At 46.0% G+C, this 23,444-nt stretch overlaps 1 protein-coding gene across 6 annotated transcripts in view; it reads left to right on the plus strand.

The window, feature by feature from the left end:
• myocd (myocardin) overlaps positions 1-23,444 on the plus strand; it is a 133,815-nt gene that overhangs the window by 107,416 nt on the left and 2,955 nt on the right. For 3 of the 6 annotated variants that reach the window (XM_029764756.1, XM_029764757.1, XM_029764758.1), the window contains 10 exons: positions 4,102-4,167; positions 18,755-18,939; positions 19,666-19,773; positions 19,899-20,206; positions 20,349-20,505; positions 20,667-21,200; positions 21,299-21,799; positions 21,960-22,106; positions 22,486-22,614; positions 23,168-23,225. In XM_029764756.1, the coding sequence (XP_029620616.1) occupies positions 4,102-4,167; positions 18,755-18,939; positions 19,666-19,773; positions 19,899-20,206; positions 20,349-20,505; positions 20,667-21,200; positions 21,299-21,799; positions 21,960-22,106; positions 22,486-22,614; positions 23,168-23,225 (2,193 nt within the window). The remainder of the gene's footprint in view (positions 1-4,101; positions 4,168-18,754; positions 18,940-19,665; positions 19,774-19,898; positions 20,207-20,348; positions 20,506-20,666; positions 21,201-21,298; positions 21,800-21,959; positions 22,107-22,485; positions 22,615-23,167; positions 23,226-23,444) is intronic. The other 3 variants (XM_029764759.1, XM_029764762.1, XM_029764760.1) reach the window with 2 other exon arrangements.

Raw genomic sequence — 23,444 nt, forward strand, 5'->3', positions numbered from 1 at the left:
TCTCTCTATCTCTCTCTCTTCTCTCCATGTCTCATGTATGTGCAGTCTACTCTTTATCTTTCAACTTCGTCTCTATGCATATGTCTGTACTGTGAACAATACTGCCCCCTCTCTGAAGGGAATGTCACTGACAGCCAGAGACACAGCCAGAGACACAGCCAGTCTAATGCTTGGGACTTTCTCCATGTCCTGCTCAGTCACAGTTTGATACACACGGTTTACAGTCAACCAGCATTTTATCCAGTGATTCATTTCACTGTGAACAAAACATAGGGAACAACAATACTTGAAAGACTTTTACCAACTCTCTTTCTCTCTCTTTATTTGACTCCAGTGCAATCTCTCTGCACTCGGCGCGGTAATTGCTTACCAGCAATCGCAGGCTAAATTGTGCTTTTCCTCTGTGTTGTTTAGACCAGCAACCCCGCGCTGGGAAATGACCTCTGGGCTCTGGGGGGGAGAGAGCGAGATGTAAGGGCTGAAGTCGTTGTAGTGGTATGGTCAGAGAGAGAGACTTTCACACGGCAGCGGCTCAGGGATTTCGTGTTTTGGTGTTGCTGTGTCACACACATTAGGCTGATAGACCAGATATTACTGCTCTGCTGATGTGGGGAGACTGTTTAGTCTGACATGCTGGGTCACAGAGAGAGAGAGAGAGAGAGAAAGAGAGAGACAGAGAGAGACAGAGAGCCTGGCTGAGGTTATTACAGTTGGTGACGTGGGCGTTTTGTGATGTAATGTTACAGCCCTTTCATGTATGTTATGTGTTCGGAGTTCCAGTTTATTCAAGTAAGTTGGCCAGTCAATGTTAATGGATGTCGCCGGGACAATAAATTACATTTGAAATGTTCTCGGTCCGTGGCTGGTTGGCTGTCAAGGAGAGAGAGGCTTGTGTTAGGCTGTGAACACACAGTTAACACATTTATTTAGTGACCTATGCTGGAATCAAACTCCCAACTCTACTACTGCCAGCTCCATGCTCACACCAACAACAGTAAGCTATGGGAACTACTACTGGTAAGATATTCTAGCAGCGAGGGATAAGGATCTCAGAGGGGTCCTAGGGGACGTGGATATGTTTAACTATTCTTGTGGGGACCAGAAGTCCCCACAAGAATAGTAAAAGAACAACATTTTTACCATCTGGGGACATTTTGTTAGTCCCCACGAGGTCAAATGCTATTTCTAGGGGACTGAGGGTTAATGTTAGAATTAGTGTTAGGGTTAGAATTACGTTAATGGTTAGGGTTAGGAGCTAGGGTTAGTTTTAGGGTTAGGGTTAGGAGCTAGGGTTAGTTTTAGGGTTAGGGTTAGGAGCTAGGGTTAGGTTTAGAGTTAGGGTTAGGAGCTAGGGTTAGGTTTAGGGTTAGGGTTAAGAGCTATGGTGTGTTTTAGGGTTACAGTTAGGAGCTAGGTTTAGGGTTAAGGTTAGGGTAAGAGTACGGGTTAGGGTTAGGTTTACGGTTAGGGGTTAGGGAAAATAGGATTTTGAATGGGACTGAATTGTGTGTCCCCACAAGGTTAGCTGTATAATACTGTGTGTGTGTGTGTGTGTGTGTGTGTGTGTGTGTGTGTGTGTGTGTGTGTGTGTGTGCGTGTGCATGCGCGCCTCTCACTAGCATTGCATAACTGTGCAGGACAGAGATGTTGGAGTTGTATATTATGTCAACACTAAATCTAGGCTCAACGTGTTTAATTAGATAATATTTAAATTTGTTCATTTTTCCATGCCTGCTGCCTCTGGAGAGTTTCATGGCTGTATAAATGGTAGGTTCTGTTATGAACATAACCTTGTTATAAACCCTGATATAACGTTCCAGTAGTGTCCATCTAGCATGTTTATGATTTTGTTGTATTTTATATTTCTTTTATTTCACCTTTATTTAACCAGGTAGGCTAGTTGAGAACAAGTTCTCATTTACAACCTCGACCTGGCAGTTGGAACACCAAGCTTTCCTACGTAAACACGGTGTATTGTATCTCTATAGCTCTCTCCCTGAATTGACTTGTGATTAACAGTAGCGTTGGTGTGTCTGTGCTATCTCTGTGGGATTTCAGAGGGCCAGTTGGTGGTAATATAAAGCAGGGAAGTAACTATAACTCAGCTCAGAGCCAACTCTGCTGCACACTGACAGGCACCACACTTCCAAGAATCACGAAAGACAGGGTGAGGATGGATCTGAAAATGATTTGCCCTTATGCCATAAACTAAACCGTGGGTGGAAGCAGAAGGGTGTGTGTTTATTGGCACTGTGAGTGAATGTGTGGAAGATGAGAGAGAGAGAGAGAGAGAGAGAGAGAGAGAGAGAGAGAGAGAGAGAGAGAGAGAGAGAGAGAGAGAGAGATCTCTCTCAGGTTAAAGAAATGTTAGAAATCGTAGTCTTGTTTGGGGAACTCCTCTTTAGAGGAAACCCCTAACTATACCCTTTGACCTCTCCAGGAGCATCGCAGCTGGTTTGACAACAGCTGTGCCATGGTCGTTATGACTGTGTTGCCGTGTCTTTTTGCTCCAGGAATCATTTTGATTTGATTAGACTGATAGCCATTTTTGTACAGTCAATGTTAATTGCTATGCCAGTAATTGAGATCACCAGAGCAGTGAACAGACTATCCTGACATGGGACACAGGCCCTTTTGACAATTGGACGGGCTATTTATGAGCTGTTTATAAGATATGAATCAGATATTTATAGATCCATAAGGTGTTAAGAATAATTGTATTAAACCTGGCTGGGATCCAGTGCGGTGGGTTAGTGATCCCTTGACAGAAAGAGAGAGGAAGCGAGGAGCTAAAGAGAGAGATTCAAAGTGATTCGAAGGGTTACTATACTGAAAAATGGTTTGCTCTAGACTTGAACCATATCTGTGACATACTTTGTCACAGTGTCCAGTCAGAGTGAATGGCTGTGCTCTTGCCATCTGATGTACAGGTCAGGAGGTCACGGCTCGGGGATGTAAACTCAACCAGATGTTTAGAGAATTGTGTGTGTCATTATGAAACAGAAGTAGATGGCCTGAGAGGAGGGAGAGATAAAGCCAACACACGCACGCACGCACACACACACCACACACACACACACACACACACACACACACACACACACACACACACACACACACACACACACACACACACACACACACACACACAGACAAACACATACACTACCGGTCAAAGGTTTTAGAACACCTACTCATTCAAAGGTTTTTCTTTGAAGACATCAAAACTATGAAATAACACATATGGAATCATGTAGTAACCAAAACAAATGTTAAACAAATCAAAATAGATTTTAGATTTTTCAAATAGCAACCCTTTACCTTGATGACAGCTTTGCACACTCTTGGCATTCTCTCAACCAAAAACGTTTAATCGGTAGTGTACACCACTCGGTATGTGTCACAGCGTTCCTATGGCGAATTGATAAAACAGATCTCTGAGACTAGGTAGCAGCTCTGTCCAGTCAGCGGTCCACTCCAACCCCAGAGCAGCTAAGAGTGATAAGCCTAAAGAGAAACACAACGATAATCCGTAGATGCACAGAGAAAGAACACATCAATATCAGCTGGAGGGTCAGAACACAGAGACAGAACACAGAGAGACGCACGCCCTCACAGACCACACACTGCCTAGCAGATCTGTTTAAAGGCCAGGAGTTGTGTTCATCATTCCCTGCATCCTGTTCACAGAAATATTTGTCAGCCCACAGCGCCATTTCTTCCTTGTTTTGTGTGTCTGTGCAACTCTTCTACGTCATTGCCGCACAGAGAGATTGGCACACAGAGAGATTGGCATGAAGTTTGTTTTGAGGACGGGAGCATCAGAACTTTGAGAACTTGTAAACAGTGGTGTGTTCTATCACTGAAACCTTGTTGATGTTGCTTCATGAAACTGTCAAACTCGATTCTCTAACCGCCACACAACCATAACAATACTTTCTCTGCTGCTATGGTACTCATCTGACATTAGTAGCATACTCAGTCTCTCTACCCCTCCTCTGTATCTCCTTCCCTCGCCCTTTTCTGCCCTTCCTCATCTCTCTGTCTCCCTCCTTCCCTCATCTCTCTGTCTCCCTCCCTTCTCCATCTCTCCCCCTGTAGTTCTGCAGTTAAGACTTCAGCAGAGGAGGACTCGAGAGCAGCTTGCAGACCAAGGCATCATGCCTCGTGAGTAACACTCTTTTACACACGAAGTCATACGCATGTGTACACACACACACACACACACACATGCACATACACACACACACACACACTTGCACATACACACTCACACACACACACACACGCATGCACACACCGCTCATAAGTGTGTGTGACACCATGTACTGCATTACTAGAGCGAGTGAGAGAGAAAGAGCGAGAGAAAAAAGAGAGATTTAACTTGCAACTGACAACGGCGATGAAACACGACACGCTACATGGGCCTCGCTTCTACGAGCCGACGCACTTACCTCATGATAACACAACGTAGTCCTTAACACTGTAACCAGAGACCCATCTGTCCTGATCACACAATGTTTCAGCTGATCTAGGATCTAAACCTCTAACCCCATAATATGTTATAGCGGATATATGATCACCTCTGTGATCTATGTGGAAGCCGTGTATCATCTTGCACAGTGAGACAGTAAGGGAGTATCAGACAGACAGGCAGGGAGACATGTAGGTAGAAAGGGGCACACACACACACACACACACACACACACACATACACACCCACGAAACAGGTATATTTCATCTGCTCATAAAAGTAGGGCTATATTACAAACTGGCTAATGTCTGTGAGAGAAGCGAGTCACGAGTCGTCTACGCTATACAGTCCAGAGTTGTAGCCTGTGTGAGTGCACTTGTCTGAGTATTTATAAACCGGCTGCAGGCTGGGGTTAGGGGGTTGTAGTGTAGTAGGGAGGGTTGTTGAATGCTATCTCTCTGGCACGGTTTGACATTCGTTTCACTGGGGCTCCAGCAGTGAGATAACCAGTGGTAAGTGTGTGTGCAGTGGGAATTCAATCCAGAGGCCTAGCACTGCCACACTGTGTGTGTGTGTGTGTGTGTGTGTGTGTGTGTGTGTGTGTGTGTGTGTGTGTGTGTGTGTGTGTGTGTGTGTGTGTGTGTGTGTGTGTGTGTGTGTGTGTGTGTGTGTGTGTGTGTGTTTGTGTGTGTGTGTGGGGGGGTGCCTGCCCATGAATGTGTGTTAATAGACGGCACTCAGAGAAATCTTCAAAAACCCTTTCCATGTGTACTGCGGACCTCTCGCATACAATCAGCAGATAAATGGCCAATCGAAAAATTCTTCTGAAATAGTATTTGCCCTGTCGACCAATCACGTTTCCCCTAGCTGCTTTATCTCCGGCAGACTCCCAGAAACTGATAGGCCATGCTGGGCCTCTGGATTCCGTTCCCTCGCACACTTACCACTGGTTGCACACACACACAAACACACACAATGTATTATCCTTCACAGGACAGGGGACTGGGCAGTCAAATCCAAGCCTCTCACAGTGTGATGGAGAGAAAATGTGATTTCTCATTCTGTGCAGTTTTATTATGTAAATAAGGCTCATTTTTAATAATATTGTTTTTCAATGTCAATCATTTTTGACAGAATACCATTATCAGTATTGTGTGCACAAGTGTGTGCGTGCATGATTGCATGTGTGTGTGTGTGAGATGGACACGGCGTAGGGTGTGTGTATATAATACCCAGGGAACATCTGGTGTTTATTAGAATCCCAGAGTGCTGCTTCGGCCTCTCAGGGCTCTCTGGCTTGTGGCTGGCTGAGGAAGAGTCCACACACTTGGACTCACCCACCCACACACACACGCACACACACACGCGCACGCGCACACACACACACACACACATGCACACTCACACACACACACACACACACTCTAAGTCCTCTACTCCTCTAACACGATAAGTGTGTCGTTTCACCACAAATCTCCATTTCCCTAGATGTGGTACTTTTTCTTTATTCCATAGGGCCAATGGAAAAACTCTGATTATTACTGTATAGTGTATTCTACTGCGTTAATAGCACCATATACTGCACATAGGATTGGGATCTGAAGTGAGGTTTAAATTAGACAGAAAGTAAATAGAGGGTTTTAGTTTAGCATTAGGATGTTTTAACTTGGTGCCAACTGTAAAGTAGACTGCCTCATACCACAGTGTATGTTTCTATAAGAGATAATAGTCTGGAGAACTGTGTAAAAACACTAATGCCCTGCTGTGTTGTTATTCAGTGTCTGGACAGTGCTTCAATTGTTGCATTTGGAGAGTGATGTAATCTGCAGCTCTAATGTCACGGAGAGTGTTGTTATATGTTTTTTGTACAGACTTTATATTACGTGGAGAGTTGATATGAAGTAGCTGTGTTGTGCTGGAGATACTTTTATGTAGTCTTCATGCATCTCTGTAAAGCTTCTGCAGCCCTTATGTCAGGTTAGAATCATGTGCGAGTCAGAGTGAGAGAAGCGGGCACAGTGAGTGACAGGCCGGGGCAGATGGTGTATTAGCAGACGGTGATCTCACCATCGCATCCCATGTGGCTGGTTAGCAACATGACCACTGCTATGCCAGGACAAACCATGCCAGGACAGACCAGGCCAGCAGGTGATCCCTGTATCCTCTAGGGAAGGACAGAAAGCCCTAGTCAATTACTCATACATCTTTCCTTCCTTCCTTCCTCTCTTCTTTCTACCTTTCCTTTCTTACTGCCTTCCTTCACAGCAAAATCGCCAGTGTTCATATCCTGGTGAGGGCAGTTTTGGTGTTGATGTGGTGTTACTTTGTGTTACTATGAATGCCCCTGGTGTTGCTTTTTAAGATGTTGTTAAAAATTACTGTTGTTCAATCAGGGTGTCAAATTGGCCAGTGTTACCTAGTGTTGAATTTTCAGTGTAACATTTCTAGTGTTGATTCAGTTGTTAAATTAACTTTGTAAGTGTTAAATTAACACTCATTGGTGTAAAAGAATGCCAGTGTTGGTGTTAATAACCAGTGTTAAACCACAACCATGACCATAATTATCATATTTCCCAGCATGGTCTGTTGCAGGTTGATTTTTAGAATTGTTTGATTCAATATCTATGTTTTTGCATGTACATTGATTGATTGATTAATCTTATGCTAGTCAAATATAAATAACATACATTTTTATAAACTAATCCAATGTTACTTGGATTTATTGCACCCATTACTGAACTGGTTGTTCCAGTTTAAATGCTTTAAGTAGTCTCATATCTTAGTCTTCCCAACCCGGCAGTCATTCTGAATGCAGGTTGGGGTGAATAAAAATTGTTAATGTTGGATATCCCCACTCTGTCTGGATTTCAATAGGAATTACACATCACAGCATAATGTGACTTGCAGGCCTGATGTGACCTGTAAACCATGAGTTTCAGGCCATTGTATTAGGGTAAAACTAGGCCTTCAAAATAAGGCCTTATAAATGATGTGTTGTTTTGTATTAAGGAATACAATTTCATGATAACATATTCATTTAGGATCACACTTGGTGAAGGCCACTGGACTGAAAATGGATGAATGAAACAACCATGTCTCTGTCACTAACAAATACAGTCATGGGTGGTAACTCTACAAGTCACTCGAAAGGCAAGACACTCTGGAAAATATGCAAATAAGGCTTTACACTAAACAGTTTGCTAATTTAACACTGAAAAGTGTGGACCCATATAGACAATGAACCAGTGTTAAATATAACACTCTCTGTGGATTTAACACTGGAGAATTTGCTGTAAAGGTATCAGTGAACACCATAAGTGTACCTCAGTAGTGTAGCCAGACATTTGTTGCAATTATGCAATTCTATACATTTTTTGCCCCATTTCCATTTCCATGGGGCAAAGATAAAAATGTTCAGTTTTAAAGCTAATTCAAGCTAAAATATAGGTGTGTTGACTTGTATGCTTAATGAACAAATGAAATAGGCAGTGGCATGGTACATATAGCCATAGAAGCACGGTGACATATGCCTCAATGCGGTCATATTCATGGCTTATTGCGGGTCTTGCTTTCAGTTAGTTATTTTTTGCCGCCCATCCCATGAGAGGGAATGTCATTCCAGCGCTGCTTGCTATGAATTCTATCTGATGGGGTTTGCATATTTAGGTAAAAAATAAAAATAATGCCTCGTTTGAAAAGGTGGGTGGAGTACTGAAAAATCTGCATTTAAGTACAAATACTGTCACCTAGATTGTAATTTACTCAAGTAAAAGTAAAAGTAGCCCTCTTAAGAAACTACTCAAGTAAGAGTAAAAGTAGCCCTCTTAAGGAACTACTCAAGTAAGAGTGAAAAAGTATCCGGACAGAAAACGACTTACAATTCATGACCACAAACATGTGGACACAAACATGTGGACACCTGCTTGTCGAACATTTCATTCCAAAATGATGAGCATTAATATCGAGTTAGTTCCCCCTTTCCTGCAATAACAGCCTCCACTCTTCTGGGAAGGCTTTCCACTAGATGTTGGAACATTCCTGCGGGAACTTGCTTCCATTCAGCGACAAGAGCATTAGTGAGGTCGGGCACTGATGTTGGGCAGTTAGGCCTGGCTTACAGTTGGCGTTCCATTTCATCCTAAAGGTGTTTGATGGGGTTGAGGTCAGGGCTCTGTGCAGGCCAGTCAATTTCTTCCACACTGAACTCAAAAAAGAAATATCTGTATGGACCTCGCTTTCTGCACCGGGGCATTGTCATGGAAACAGGAAAGGGCCTTCCCCAAACTGTTGTCACAAAGTTGGAAAGCATAGAACCGTCTAGAATGCCATTGTATGCTGTAGCGTTAAGATTTCCCTTCATTGGAACTAAGGGGCCCGAATCATGAAAACTGTCCCATACCATTATTCCTCCTCCACCCAACTTTACAGTTGGCACTATGCATTCGGGCATGTAGCGTTCTCCTGGCAAACCCAAATTCGTCCGTCGGACTGCCAGACGGTGAAGCATGATTCATCACTCCAGAGAAAGCGCTTCCACTGCTCCAGAGTCTAATGGAGGCGAGCTTTACACCCCTCCAGCCAATGCTTGGCATTGCGCATGGTGATCTTAGGCTTGTCTGAGGCTGCTCGGCCATGGAAACCCATTTCATGAAGCTCCCGACAAACTGTTATTGTGCTGACGTTGCTTCCAGAGGAAGTTTGGAACTCGGTAGTGTGCGTTCCAACCGAGGACAAATGATTCTTTCATGCTTCAGCCCTCGGCGGTCCCGTTCTGTGAGCTTGTGTGGCCTACCACTTGGCGGCTGAGCCGTTGTTGCTCCTAGACTATTCCATTTCACAATAACAACACTTACAGTTGACCGGGGCAGCTCTAGCAGGGCAGAAATTTGACAAACTGACTTGTTGGGAAGGTGGCATCCTGTGACGGTGCCACGTTGAAAGTCACTGAGCTTTTCAGTAAGGCCATTCTACTGCCAATGTTTGTCTATGGAGATTGCATGGCCGTGTGCTCTGTTTTATACACCTGTGAGCAACGGTTGTGGCTGGAATAGCCGAATCGACTAAATTGAAGGTGTGTCCACATACGTTTGTGTATATATAGTGACAGCAAACATAAAGAACAACCACTTAGTGTAATTGATTTGACATGAATTTATTATTTAAACCAGCATCATCTTGTGGACCCTGTCACGACTTCTACCGGAGTCGGTCCCTCTCCTTGTTCAAGTGGCGTTCGGCGATCGACGTCACCGGCCTTCTAGCCATCACCGATCCACTTTTCATTTTCCATTTGTTTTGTCTTTGTTTTCTACACACCTGGTTTCAATTCCCTCATTACATGTTCATTATTTAACCCTCTGGTTTCCCCCATGTTTGTGTGCGTGTTTGTTTTATTGTGACGGCTGTATCTGACGGCTGGTATATTGTTGCCGGGTTTTGTGATTATGCCCGTTTATTTTGTGGTACCGGTATTTTTCCCGCACCATAATATTGTGTGTATACTGGTGTTTTCTTGTATTAAATACCTTGTCCACGCATCTCAGCTCTCCTGTGCCTGACTCCTTTAACCAATTACCCACAGCCTTGACAGACCCCAGGAAGAGTAGCAGCTGCGTTAGCAGCAGCTAATTGGGATCCTTATAAAAATGCTAAATTGCAGATGTCCTTCCTCCAGCACAGGTAGTCTCCAATGAAGACTGACATCAAACAAAGTCCATAGGCTATACAGTTTCAATGATGGTCCTTTTCAAAGTTTTCTTAATATCTACTGTATCAGTGTGTTCAATTTCATAAAAAGGTAACTGGTACTCAAGAGTTTGGAATCAAAATTTCAATAGTATTAATGAACATTTATTTCACAATAGAATTTCAGGTACATGTGATGGTGAATGCGTACTAAAAATATTTACACCAAGTGTGATGTACCTATCATTTTGTACTCAGAATGGAAGATCAAGGAGGTGTTACAACAGCCAAACAACATCGAAATGTCACTATCTATCATGTTACTAGTATGCAAATCAGACACATTTCAGCATGGAATTAAACGTCAAGGTAGGTATTCAGTTAAGAAACATGTAAGTTATAAATAATCAAAAGTGCAGATATCAATTGCCGAATTCAACTCAGTCATCTTTTTCCTGCCAAGGTAGGATTTACCCTCCGTCCTCCTTCTCTTCCGAACCGCTCCTTTACACTTTGAAGGGTCTTTTCTTTTCTTGGCTGGCCCATTCTCCTCCCCTTCAGTTAAAATGTACTTCAGTACATGTAACGCATTACTTGTAGCGTGTTACAACCCACCTCTGCCTGTTTGGAACACTGACAAGAAGAGAGCATAAAAATACTATTTTTATAAAACGTTTTTTTTGCCCAATTTGATTGGGTGGGCGGGGCCCGGATCCACCCCATACCTACGCGGCTGATGTACCTTTAACACTGACCTAGTGTAAGGTGTTAAATGCAAGGTATTAGTGAAACCCATAACAGTGTACCTTTAACACTGAGTTAGTGTACAATTTTAATGCCAATGGTGTTGGAAAGTATTGGTGTTAAAAGCTAAACACTTTCTGGTGGTTCTCATATAAACACTTAAAAAGTGTTAGATTTAACACCCACAGTGTTCAATTTACCGATCAGATTTTGCTGTGTTCTTTTCTATCTTAACTTTTTGTCTTTTAGGCATGTATTTGGATATTCACTCATGAAGGTCATTAACTCTTAAAGTAGTCCAGTAGTTTCTATATTTGGAAAGGATATTGATCAGTGATTGTAACCAATAGCCATACTCTGGACTAGATAGATGTAACTATAATTTCTGGTCTTTATAAAATTATTACTCTGTGGCTCGGCAGATGTAAGCGTATAACTGTTGTTTTAAAATGTTCTATCAATTCTTAATGAGACAGCAATAGTTCTTAATTAAAAGGAGCCAATGAAATATACTTAATATCATTCCATTCAATTGTTTCCCTGCACATAGTCCAGATTTCAGCCATCGATGAAAAATTTGACCAAATAAGTGCTGTTATTATTTCTCTCAGTGGTTTAATCAAGCTAGCTCAGGCTACAGCTCATCAGCAGGTTATCCATCCTACTGTAAGAGAAGAATGGATATTGGTGTAACGATTGTCATAAGGAGGAGGCCAAGGTGCAGCTGAGCTGGCACCACCCTTCCTAGCTGAATGCTCACTCTAGCCCGTCAAATGCGGGGCGCTGGCACAGAGCGCACCGGGCTGTGATAACACGGTGCTTGCTCGGTCACTCCCACGGTAAGCACGGGGAGTTGGCTCAGGTCTCCACCATGACTTAGCCAATCTCCGAGCTACCTCTCATGTTTCCGTCGTTGCCGTGCTAGTTCCTCATCTTGTCGCCGCTCTGCTCTCGCTGCCTCCACCTGTTCCCATGGGAGGCGATCCCATCCGGGCCTGGATCTCCTCCCACGTCCAGGATCCCTTGCCGTCCAGGATGTCTTCCCAGGTCCATTGCTCCTGACCACGCTGCTTGGTCCTTTGGTGGTGGGATCTTCTGTAACGATTGTCGTAAGGATGAGACCAAGATGCAGCGTGGTAAGTGCTCATGTTTACTTTTATTTAACTCAGAACACTAAACAAAATAACGAAAAGGAAAATGAACGTTACGTTCTGCAGGCTTACACAGAGCTGTACAAAAACAAGATCCCACAACTGAAGGTGGGAAAAAGGGCTGCCTAAGTATGATTCCCAATCAGAGACAACGATAGACAGCTGCCTCTGATTAGGAACCATACTCGGCCAAACACAAAGAAATATATGACATAGAATGACCACCCCATATCACACCCTGACCTAACCAAACAGAGAAAAATGGCTCTCTCAGGTCAGGGTGTGACAGTACCCCCCCCAAAGGTGCGGACTCCCGGCTGCAAACCTGAACCTATAGGGGAGGGTCCGGGTGGGCATCTACCCATGGTGGCGGCTCCGGTTCGGTGCGTAGCCCCCGCTCCGCCCTCTGATCCCTCCGCTTTTGTATCACCGGACCGTGGATCCTCGCCGGAGGCTCTGGACTGCAGACCGCCGCCGGAGGCTCTGGACTGCAGATCGCCGCCGGAGGCTCTGGACTGCAGACCGCCGCTGGAAGCTCTGGACTGCAGACCGCCGCCGGAGGCTCTGGACTGCAGACCGCCGCCGGAGACTCTGGACTGCAGACCGCCGCCGGAGACTCTGGACTGCAGACCGCCGCCGAAGACTCTGGACAGCAGACCGTCACTACAGGCTCCGCCCCATGGATCATCACTGGAGGCTTCGGGCCATGGATCATCACTGGAGGCTTCGTGCCATGGATTATCACTGGAGGCTCCGGGCCATGGATTATCACTGGAGGCTTCATGCCATGGATCATCCCTACAGGCTCCGGGCCATGGATCATCACTGGAGGCTTCGTGCCATGGATTATCACTGGAGGCTCCGGACCCTGGATCATCACTGGAGGCTTCGTGCCATGGATCATCACTGGAGGCGTCGGACCATGGATCATCACTGGAGGCTTCGTACGTGGAGCCAGAACGGGTCTCACCGGACTGAGGAGACGTACTGACACCCTGGTGCGTGGAGCTGCCACAGGGCGTCCCAGGCTAGAGAGACGCACTGGAGGCCGGGTGCGTGGAGCAGGCACAGGGCGTACCAGGCTGGAGAGACTCACTGGAGACTGGGTGCGTGGAGCAGGCATAGGGCGTACCAGACTGGAGAGACTTACTTTAGGCCGGGTGCGTGGAGCAGGCACAGGGCGTACCCGGCTGGAGAGACTCACTGGAGACTGGGTGCGTGGAGCAGGCATAGGGCGTACCAGACTGGAGAGACTCACTGGAGACTGGGTGCGTGGAGCAGGCTTAGGGCGGACCAGACTGGAGAGAGTTACTGTAGCCCGGGTGCGTGGAGCAGGAACAGGGCGTACCCGGCTGGAGAGACTCACTGGAGACTGGGTGCGTGGAGCAGGCATAGGGCGTACCAGACTGGAGAGACTCACTGGAGGCCGGGTGCGTGGGGCAGGCACAGGATATACTGGGCCGTGGAGGCGCACTGGAGGTCTCGAGTGTAGAGCTGGCACAACCAGTCCTGGCTGGATGCTTACTTTCGCCCAGCAAATGCGGGGCGCTGGCACAGGACGCACTGGGCTGTGAATGTGCACTGGCGACACAGTACGCGGAGCCGGCGCAGGATATCCTGGACCGAGGAGGCGTACTGGAGACCAGGAGTGCTGAGCTGGCACCACCCTTCCTGGCTGAATGCTCACTCTAGCCCGGCAAATGCGGGGCGCTGGCACAGAGCGCACCGGGTTGTGAATGCGCACTGGCGACACAGTGCGCATCCCCGCATAACACGGTGCTTGCTCGGTCACTCGCTCCCCACGGTAAGCATGGGGAGTTGGCTTAGGTCTCCACCCTGACTTAGCCAATCTCCCCGTGTGCCCCCCCAACATTTTTTTTGGGGGGGGTTGCCTCTCGTGTTTCCGTCGTTGCCGTGCTAGTTCCTCATCTCGTCGCCGCTCTGCACTCGCTGCCTCCACCTGTTCCCATGGGAGGCGATCCCATCCAGGCCTGGATCTCCTCCCACGTCCAGGATCCCTTGCTATCCAGGATGTCTTCCCAGGTTCATTGCTCCTGACCACGCTGCCTGCTCCTTTGGTGGTGGGATCTTCTGTAATGATCGTCGTAAGGAGGAAACCAAGGTGCAGCGTGGTAAGTGCTCATGATTACTTTTATTAAACGCAGAACACTAAAAAACAACAAAAAGGAAAACGAACATCACGTTCTGCAGGCTTACACAGAGCTGTACAAAAACAAGATCCCACAACTGAAAGTAGGAAAAAGGGCTGCCTAAGTATGATTCCCAATCAGAGACAACAATAGACAGCTGGCCCATGTTGACTCCAATGCTTCCCACAGTTGTGTCAAGTTGGCTGGATGTCCTTTGGGTGGTGGAAGATTCTTGACACACACGGGAAACTGTTGAGCGTGAAAAACACAGCAGCGTTGCAGTATTTGACACAAACTGGTGCTCCTAGCACCTACTACCGTACCCCATTCAAATGCACTTAAATCTTTTGTCTTCCCCATTCACCCTCTGAATGGCACACATACACAATCCATGTCTAAATTGTCTCAAGGCTCAAAATCCTTCTTTAACCTGTCTCCTTCCGTTCATTTACACTGATTGAAGTGGATTTACCAAGTGACATCAATACGGGATAATAGCTTTCACCTGATTTACCTGGTCAGTTGGTCATGGAACGAGCAGGTGTCCTTAATGTTTTGTACACTCAGTGTATATTTCACATTATGATGTTGGAATAATACTGTGAAATTGTGAAAATTATGATAATGACGTTGTAGTGTGAAGACCGCCTGAAATGTTTGTAAGCGTGTTTTGGTGGGAGGGAGTTTTGGCCTGCCTGGCGACATCACCAGGCGGTATAAGTTATTGGTAACACTTTACTTGACACCCATGTCATCACCTTATGACCATATTATGACAAGTTATGACAAGTTAAATCAGCTGTTATGATATGGTTATGACTGTGTCATAACGTGTTATGACGCTGGGTGTCAAGTAAAATGTTAGCAAGTTTAAAGCTTTAAAACTGCAAAGTTTTCTCTCTGCCTTATGGCAAATGTTGTATAATTGCAGGTTATTAGATTTAAAGCAACAACATCTCTCTGCCCCATGACAAAATGTGTAGAATTGTAGAAAATGACCTTGAAAACTGAAAAATGTTCTATTCGATGCCAAGAGGCGCGCTTTTAAAATGTTTCTTTCCAGGGCCCGAGATTTGGTTTGTCCGGCCATGCACTGCCGAGGGTCGTAGTAAAACTCTTTGTATACTTATTATTTGTATCCCACTCGAGTTGTGTTCTGATTATGAGGGGATCCCTGATCAATTTGCTATCACCAAAGGGGTCCCCAGCCCCCCAAAACGTTTGAAAAGTGAATAGACCAAAAACAAATTGAGTTTCAAACCTCTGCCAATAACAGCTAGTTTTCAGGTTACATATCCCTCCCATTAGGCTGGTCCAATTAGGCCCCTCACAGTTCACTCCCAGACAGTCCTAGAAAAAGGCTGTCTGGACACATTGCTCTTTGTTTCTTTTTGACCATTTTAATTGAAATAAAGAATATATAGCAGTTAGGTACTTAATTGTTACCCAGAAGTGATTTGATATTGATACACTGAACAAAAATATAAATGCAACATGCAACAATGTTTTACTGAGTTACAGTTTATTTTACTGAGTTACAGTTTATATAAGGAAATCAGTCAATTTAAATAAATACATTTGTGCCTAATCTATGGATTTCACATAACTGGCAATACAGCTATACATCTGTTGGTCACCTTAAAAAAAAAAGTAGGGCCGTGGATCAGAAAACCATTCAAATTGCCATTGACAAAATGCAATTGTGTTTGTTGTCTGTAGCTTATGGCTGCCCATAGCATAACCCCACTGCCACCATGGGGCACTCTGTTCACAACGTTGACATCAGCAAACCACTCACTCACACGATGCAATACAGCTGTCTACCAGATACAGTTGAAACCGGGATTCATCCTTGAAAAGCACACTTCTCAAGCGTGCCAGTGGCCATCAAAGGTGAGCATTTGCCCACTGAAGTCGGTTATGATTCCGAACTGCAGTCAGATCAAGACCATGGTGAGGAAGACGATCATGCAGATGAACTTCCCTGAGACGGTTTCTGACAGTTTGTGCAGAAATTCTTCGGTTGTGCAAACCCACAGTTTCATCAGCAGTTGTCTGGGTGGCTGGTGAAGAAGCCGGATGTGGAGGTCCTGGGCTGGCATAGTTACATGTGGTCTGTGGTTGTGAGTCCGGTTGGACGTACTGCCAAATTCTCTAAAACAACGTTCGAGGCGGTTTATGGAAGATTAATAAATAAAATGAACATTCAACTCGGGCAACAGCTCTGGTGGACATTCCTGCAGTCAGTATGCCAACTGCACGGTCCCTCCAAACTTGAGACATCTGCGGCATTGTGTTGTTGACAAAACTTCACATTTTAGAGTGACCTTTTATTGTCCCCAGCACAAGGTGCACCTGTGTAATGATCATGCTGTTTAATCAGCTTCTTGATGTTCCACACCTGTCAGGTGGATGGATTATTTTGGCAAAGGAGAAATGCTCGCTAAAATGTGGGATATAAACAAATTTATGCACAGCGTTTGAGAGAAATAAGTTTTTTTCCATATGGAAAATTTCAGGGGTCTTTTATTTCAGCTTATGAAACATGGGACCAACACCTTACATGTTGCGTTTATATTTTTGTTCAGTATTAAAAAACGGCGGGATTGGGCCTTTTAAGTTTAGTGTGAACGACAAGCAACCGAGAGCATGCATTGAATTGCATGCAGTTCAGCTTTCTGTAGAGTTGATGGTATATTTTGCAACATCATAGCTTCCCTATTGAAATTATGTGGCAACCATAGCACACTATAAAAGCGTACTATTTTGTATACTAGCCAGAAAACCCATTCTGGAAATAAATAAGGATCCCTTAACCTTGGGCATCCTACTGGGACATATTGAAATGTTTCTCTTACATCCAAGTATGTTAGTCCTCCCCTCTATATCATGCCTGGCTGGCTGTCCAGCCAGGGTTTTTGTATACGCTGGTTTTCTGTTTTCCTCCTCGGGCTCTTCAGTAAACATATTGCGTAAGGTCAACAGGGGGCTGAAGCGGCGAGGTTTACTCTACCTCCCTATGAACAGGGAGGATGCTTATTGAGACAAACAGCAGCTGTATTTGGGTCCACCCTTCTCTGAAGAGAAGTGTGTGTGTGTATGTGTTTGTGTGTGTGTGTGTGTGTCCCTCCCCCACTTCTCTGATTTATATGGCTCCAGTGAGTCACCTATGAAGGTATCTGATTGGACAAGGCTGTTGTTCAGCTGTCTGCCACCTCCCCTTCACCCCTCTCACACACACAAACCTTAGATATCATGGAGACCCCTACCCGCCCCATCCTGCAATGCCATGACCTCTTCCATTTCTTTATCATCTTTGAAAATATTAGATCTCTGACATCCAGTTGCAGTCCTTGCTGACAGAGAGATGTTATGTGGAGGAACTCAGGATGTGGTTAGTTTGAGACGATCATGCATCAGGACATAATAATAGCCCAGTAACAACTTGTTCTGTCCCCATGCTAGTGTCCTTTCTGTGACCGAGTGGGACTGAAGTAGACAACCCTACCCAGTCAGGTGGTCCTGAACCGTGTGTGTGTGTGTGTGTGTGTGTGTGTGTGTGTGTGTGTGTGTGTGTGTGTGTGTGTGTGTGTGTGTGTGTGTGTGTGTGTGTGTGTGTGTGTGTGTGTGTGTGTGTGTGTGAGAGAGAGAGAGCACAAAGAGAGCGCAGAGTGAGTGCCGAGTGAGTGAGTTCAGTACCAACAGGTGGTAGGAAATAACACCCAGGTCTGTGCCGCTGTGTGTGTGCAGGCCCAGAGTGCCACAGAGCAGGGCTGATGGTGTGATTGAAACCAGGGTCTGCTCTTGGCAGGTCACATGTTCTCATTCTAAAAGAGAGTCACAGGCACGCGCACAGACACACACACATTACCACTCCTCCCCTCTCCTGGCTTTGTCCCTTTGTTAACCTCAGGCTCTGCTCCTCCAGATAGCACAGTCTCTAACAGCTAAACCAATCAAGGCTCTGTTCACTATCACTTCAGCCAATCAGGGCTGTGTTCACTGTAAAGTGGCCATGTCAATCTCTGCCCACTGCAGAGTAGCACCTCAGGGCTAAGTGTTTCACTAGGTGACAGTGACAGAAGGGCAGTGTGTGAATACTGATGTTATACAATGGAACGGATATGGACTGCGTTGTACAGAGCAATGTGCAGTGGTGTCGCACGTAGGCAGTTCTCAGACAGCCACATACTGTACACACATTCATATCTCTCTCACTAATACACAACCCGCAAAAGTCCAAGGAATGTTATGTTTGAACCTCTGGAAATATTTAAAGATATGAACAGACTTACGTTTCAAAATCCTTCAATTCTAAACCCTCTTTGCCAGTATCCTGTGGTGTGTCAGGTTTCAGTCCTCTGTCTCTCTGTGTGTGATTAAACTGCCTCCTGTGTGGTTCTCTGTAGTGAACCACATCAAGTTCTCATCCCCTCCCTCTCTCCTCCCTTGCTCACCCTTCTCTCTCTCTCTCTCCCTCCCTTTTCGCTCTCTCTCTCCCTCCCTCCCTCCTCTCTCTTTCTCCCTCCTCTCTCTTTCTCTGTCTCCAGTGAACCATGGGAAGTTTCCTAAACAGGAGGACTCGTATGCTTTCGAGGAGGACAGCAGCAGTGACAGTCTGTCTCCAGAGCAACACCACAGTGACGAGTCCCAGGGGTCCGCATGCCCCTCCTCTGAGGCCATGGGCAGCACCCCCTCCTCCTCCTCATCACCAGCCCTCACTAGCCCTAAACAGGTAATACTCCTCCTCCTCCTCACCAGCCCCAAATAGGCCCATCGTCCTCTCATTTCTCCTCCGTCACCACTTCCCTCTTCTCCTCATTCTCCTCCTCCTTCTTGATAATGTATCATAACATAAACTATCCTCCATGAGTAAACACACTATGAACAATAGGTGCACCAAAGTCTGCCCTATGCGTTCACAAACATACCCCAGTCAGTTATGCGGTAATGAGTCATTTCAAACAGGGAGCTAGGTTAAGTCTGCCATCTTGTGGTGATTGGGAGAACTACGGTGTCCTCCCTTGGGTTCTCTAGTGACCGTTGGAACGTGTGTGACTGCTCTTTGGCACGTGTCACATTCCTCTATGCCAGTCTGTCTGTCTCACACAGACACAGTATGCTGAAGGCTACTGCTTCCTGTGTTTTATCATCTCAGTGACTTCCTGCATTCTGCACCACTCTCCCCTCACTGTGTGGACAGAGATGATGACATCATTCCCAACGGTCACTGGAAGCTTCTGCCATAAACCGTTTTTATTTTAAGTGTTTACCAAAAGTCAGCTTGGGCTTAGTACCTAATTCCTATTTTGAAATGATTTAATAAAAAAAAAAGTATATAAATCAATACATTTTCTTAGAATTCATCTTGTTGTTTTATGGTGGGCCAACCACTGAATGTAGTTGACATTTCCTGTATTCATGTCTTTCTACTGACTCCCTGTCTGCATTTGTGTTCCAGGGGTGTCAGAACAGGGACCCATCTGATCAGAGCAAGGAAGATGGCTTGTCTGCGGCTAACAATGGGCTGTCTGCCACCCCACCCATACCTGTCCCTGCCATAGTCAAGGTAGGAACAAACACTTTACTGTCGTACTGACCTCTTCATAGCCAAGACGATGCATCCCATAAGAGAACTTCAGCTTATATTGCGTATATTGTATGTTCTCACTACTTCTCCCATTGATTCTACAGTCCAAGACATCGGACAAGAACCGCCACAAGAAGCCCAAAGACGTGAAGCCCAAGGTGAAGAAGCTGAAGTACCACCAGTACATCCCTCCGGACCAGAAGCCCGAGAAGTCTCCCCCTCCCATGGACTCAGCCTACGCCAGGCTACTGCAGCAACAACAGCTCTTCCTACAGCTGCAGATCCTCAGCCAGCAGAAACACGCACACACACACTCCCAGCATACACACTCCCAACACACACAGGCCCATGCACATCAACGGCAGCCTAGTTTCAGCTACCAGCCCCTGCACCAGCCCGTCCAAGCCCAAAAGTGAGTACCCTGGATGGGGAGATGGTCTAACTCTAACCCCATGTCTCAGATCTGACCTTCAATGTACAAAATGTTGAATGTTCCATAAAATTGTAATTTTGTATCTTTATCTCACGAAAATCAAATGTTTTCCTGTCTTTAGACAAGCCAGTGAGCAGCTGACGGTGGGTAGCTCCAATGTTACTACTAACATGATCAACAGTAGCTCCTCGTCTCCAGTTAAGACCACATACTCTGGTCAAACCAGCATCTCACCAGTCAAACCTGGTCCTCTGCCACCTAACCTGGATGACCTGAAGGTAGGTACTCTCTGTCCATAAAGCGAGGGATATATTCTTTATTACGGGTTGGAAAAATAACTCATATACTGTAAGTGTAAGATTTTCAAAATGCAAGCATCTAATGTCTTTCCTCTACCCCTCTATCCGTCGCTATATCTCTCTCTCCCTCCATCTTACAGGTGTCAGAGCTCAGGCAGCAGCTTCGTATCCGGGGCATGCCCGTCTCAGGCACCAAGACAGCCCTCATCGAGAGACTCCGCCCCTTTAAGGACCCCACCTCAAGCCCCTCGCATTCAGGCTCCAATGACATCACCACGGTCACCTTCCCTGTCACCCCCACGGGGTCCCTGTCCTCCTACCAGTCCCCCTCCTCCTCCAGCGCCCTCTCCCAGGGGGGATATTACCCTTACCCCAGCACCTCCTCCACCCCACCCATCTCCCCCGCTTCCTCAGACCTCTCCCGTAGCGGCTCGCTCCCAGACAGCTTCAGCGACGTGCCCATGTCCTCTCCTCCACAGTTTGGCCTCCAGCCGTCCCCGGCCCAGCTCAGCTCTGAAGAAGGCCTGGGGGGAGGGGGTCTGAGTGGGGCAGCACTACGGGGAGGGGAAGGTGGAGGGATGGAGGGTCTGGAGGCAGAGAAGGATAAGATGTTGGTGGAGAAACAAAAAGTGATCGAGGAGCTGACGTGGAAGCTGCACCAGGAACAGAGACAGGTGGGTAACCGCACTGTTCAATTCAAGAAAATGTTATTGTCCTTAAAGGGCCATTCAAGGCTAAGTTTACCTACGGTTAACACCCTGTTTTACAATAGGTGGAGGAGCTCAAGATGCAGCTGCACAAGAGGAAGCGTTGCCATGGTGCCACACATGAGGGTGTCCCGGCTCCGTCCCAGCCCCACCACCTGCACCTCCAGCAATCCCCCTCGCTGATGGGGCAGCACTTCTTTGGAGTGACTGTCAAACAGGAGCCCATGTCCCTCTCCTCCAGCTGCCCCCTCTCCTCCCCCAAGCACCTGAAGAGTCCTCCAGGAAGCTGCATGGAGGGGATGGGCCACTGCGGTGCCTCCCAGACCAATATGGGGGGCCCTGGTGGGCAACGATGCCTGGACTCAGTCCCCTCCTCTGGAAGTCCCTCTGGCATGTCTGCCTTCCTCAGCCCCCAGTGCTCTCCTCAAGACTCGCCCATCGCCAAGACCTCCAGCAGCTCCCAGCCTTCCTCCCCCAACAACCCCTACCTGCTGTCACCGCCAATGGGCAGAGACGGGTGTAGCCACTCCCTCAACCAGACCAGCACCAGGCCCCGCAACATGCAGGTAGGCCTAAGGCAGAGCACTTGTTATGAGTCTTTACAATAGATAATGGTCTACATGTACTTTATATGTTGGGTCTAAAATGTTCTTTATATTGTGTCTGTTGTAACTCTGTAACTCTGTAGCTCAGTGGTCATGATATTTATGTATTCCCTCCTAACAGATTCAGCAGAAGAATGGAGGACAGGCTGTGAACTGCTCCTATCCCTCTGACCAGAGAAGCCTTCAGTCAGTGTTCCCCAACTCCACCGACAACGGCCTGAACCACAGGGTCAACACTAAGGCTAAGAACCCAAACATGCAGCAGAAGGCAAGATATATTATTCTGTCTAAACCTGGTCTGTAGTGGTTGAACATGGTTGTGTCACATGACTGGGTATCCACCATCACATTCACTTAACCATTTTTCTGCTTTCCATTCATTTGTTGCTTCTCTCTAAAACTTCCATCATGAGGTTCATGGTACTACTCTTCCCAACTTAGCAGTTCTAATTCAAGCAGACCTCTCCAATGAGCTAGCTAGCTCACTTCACAAGAACTCCACAGCCCAAACGTTTTTTTTTTAAAGCATCTTGTTTTTAACAGGATGCATAGAGGTTTTCTTACATATAAGTTACCACACTATACTAAAATTCCAGCTCCATTTTCAAATCAGTAATACAACCTTTTTCGCCTATTTTTTCATATAGATGGCAATATTGCCCTCTCCCCGGCACGTTGGCCAAAAGTACCCGGTCTCAACCCCGGCCTTCTGTAGCTCAGATTCAACTGCATTCGACTCTAGACAGCCCCCTTGCTATGAGGATGCAGTCAAGCAGGTAAACTAAATTATACACCAAACTCTGCTCCTGATCATGGCCGGCCAACTCAATTTGTTTCGTTGCTGTAACCTCTGTGGTGTCGCTTCGACTCCCGCTTTCTCTCTAACTTCCTTCCTTCCTTCTCTCTCTCTCTCTCTCTCTCTCTCTCACCTGCTTTGCACCTCTTTGTTCATCCATCCATTGCTTTATCCATCCCACACTTTGCACCCTTGACCAAGTTTGACTGGGTTTCTTCAGAGCTGACTGCTTTGTGGTTGTGTTATTGAGTTGTGGTTGTGTTATTTTTAGTTGTGGTTGTGTTATTTTGAGTTGTGGTTGCCCCAAGTGCCTTATAGAACATTGTATAATATTAGACAGCAAATATATCAATATCATAATGTTAAAATCTTCATCATGAAACATTATCATTGATAGCATTAAAAATCCCCAACATGGTGCTAAAACTGGGGACGTGTTTTTCAGATTTGTATTTTTTTTAATAAGGTGTTGATAGTATGAATGTATTGAATGTATTGTAAGTCTGTTAATCACATTCTTATTATTTTTTTAGCAACTGACTAGGAGTCAGCAGATGGATGAGCTTTTGGATGTGCTCATAGAGAGTGGAGGTGAGTGAACTGACTCCGAATCAGTCTCAAAGTATGCAATGTATATAATGTGTAGTCTTAGAAATTGGAAGGTGATATAGCTGTCAGTGCATGTTGTTGCCATGGTTATGAATGAGCAATGGCTTTGTAACTGCAAGCAATTTAGTTTCAATCCCCTACATAAGGTACTAGTCAGTTTGCCTCCCTACATACCATCCATCACCGCTTAGTTCAGTAACT

The sequence above is a fragment of the Salmo trutta genome, chromosome 10, assembly GCF_901001165.1.
Source record: "Salmo trutta chromosome 10, fSalTru1.1, whole genome shotgun sequence".
In the NCBI taxonomy this organism is placed as follows: Eukaryota; Metazoa; Chordata; class Actinopteri; order Salmoniformes; family Salmonidae; genus Salmo; species Salmo trutta.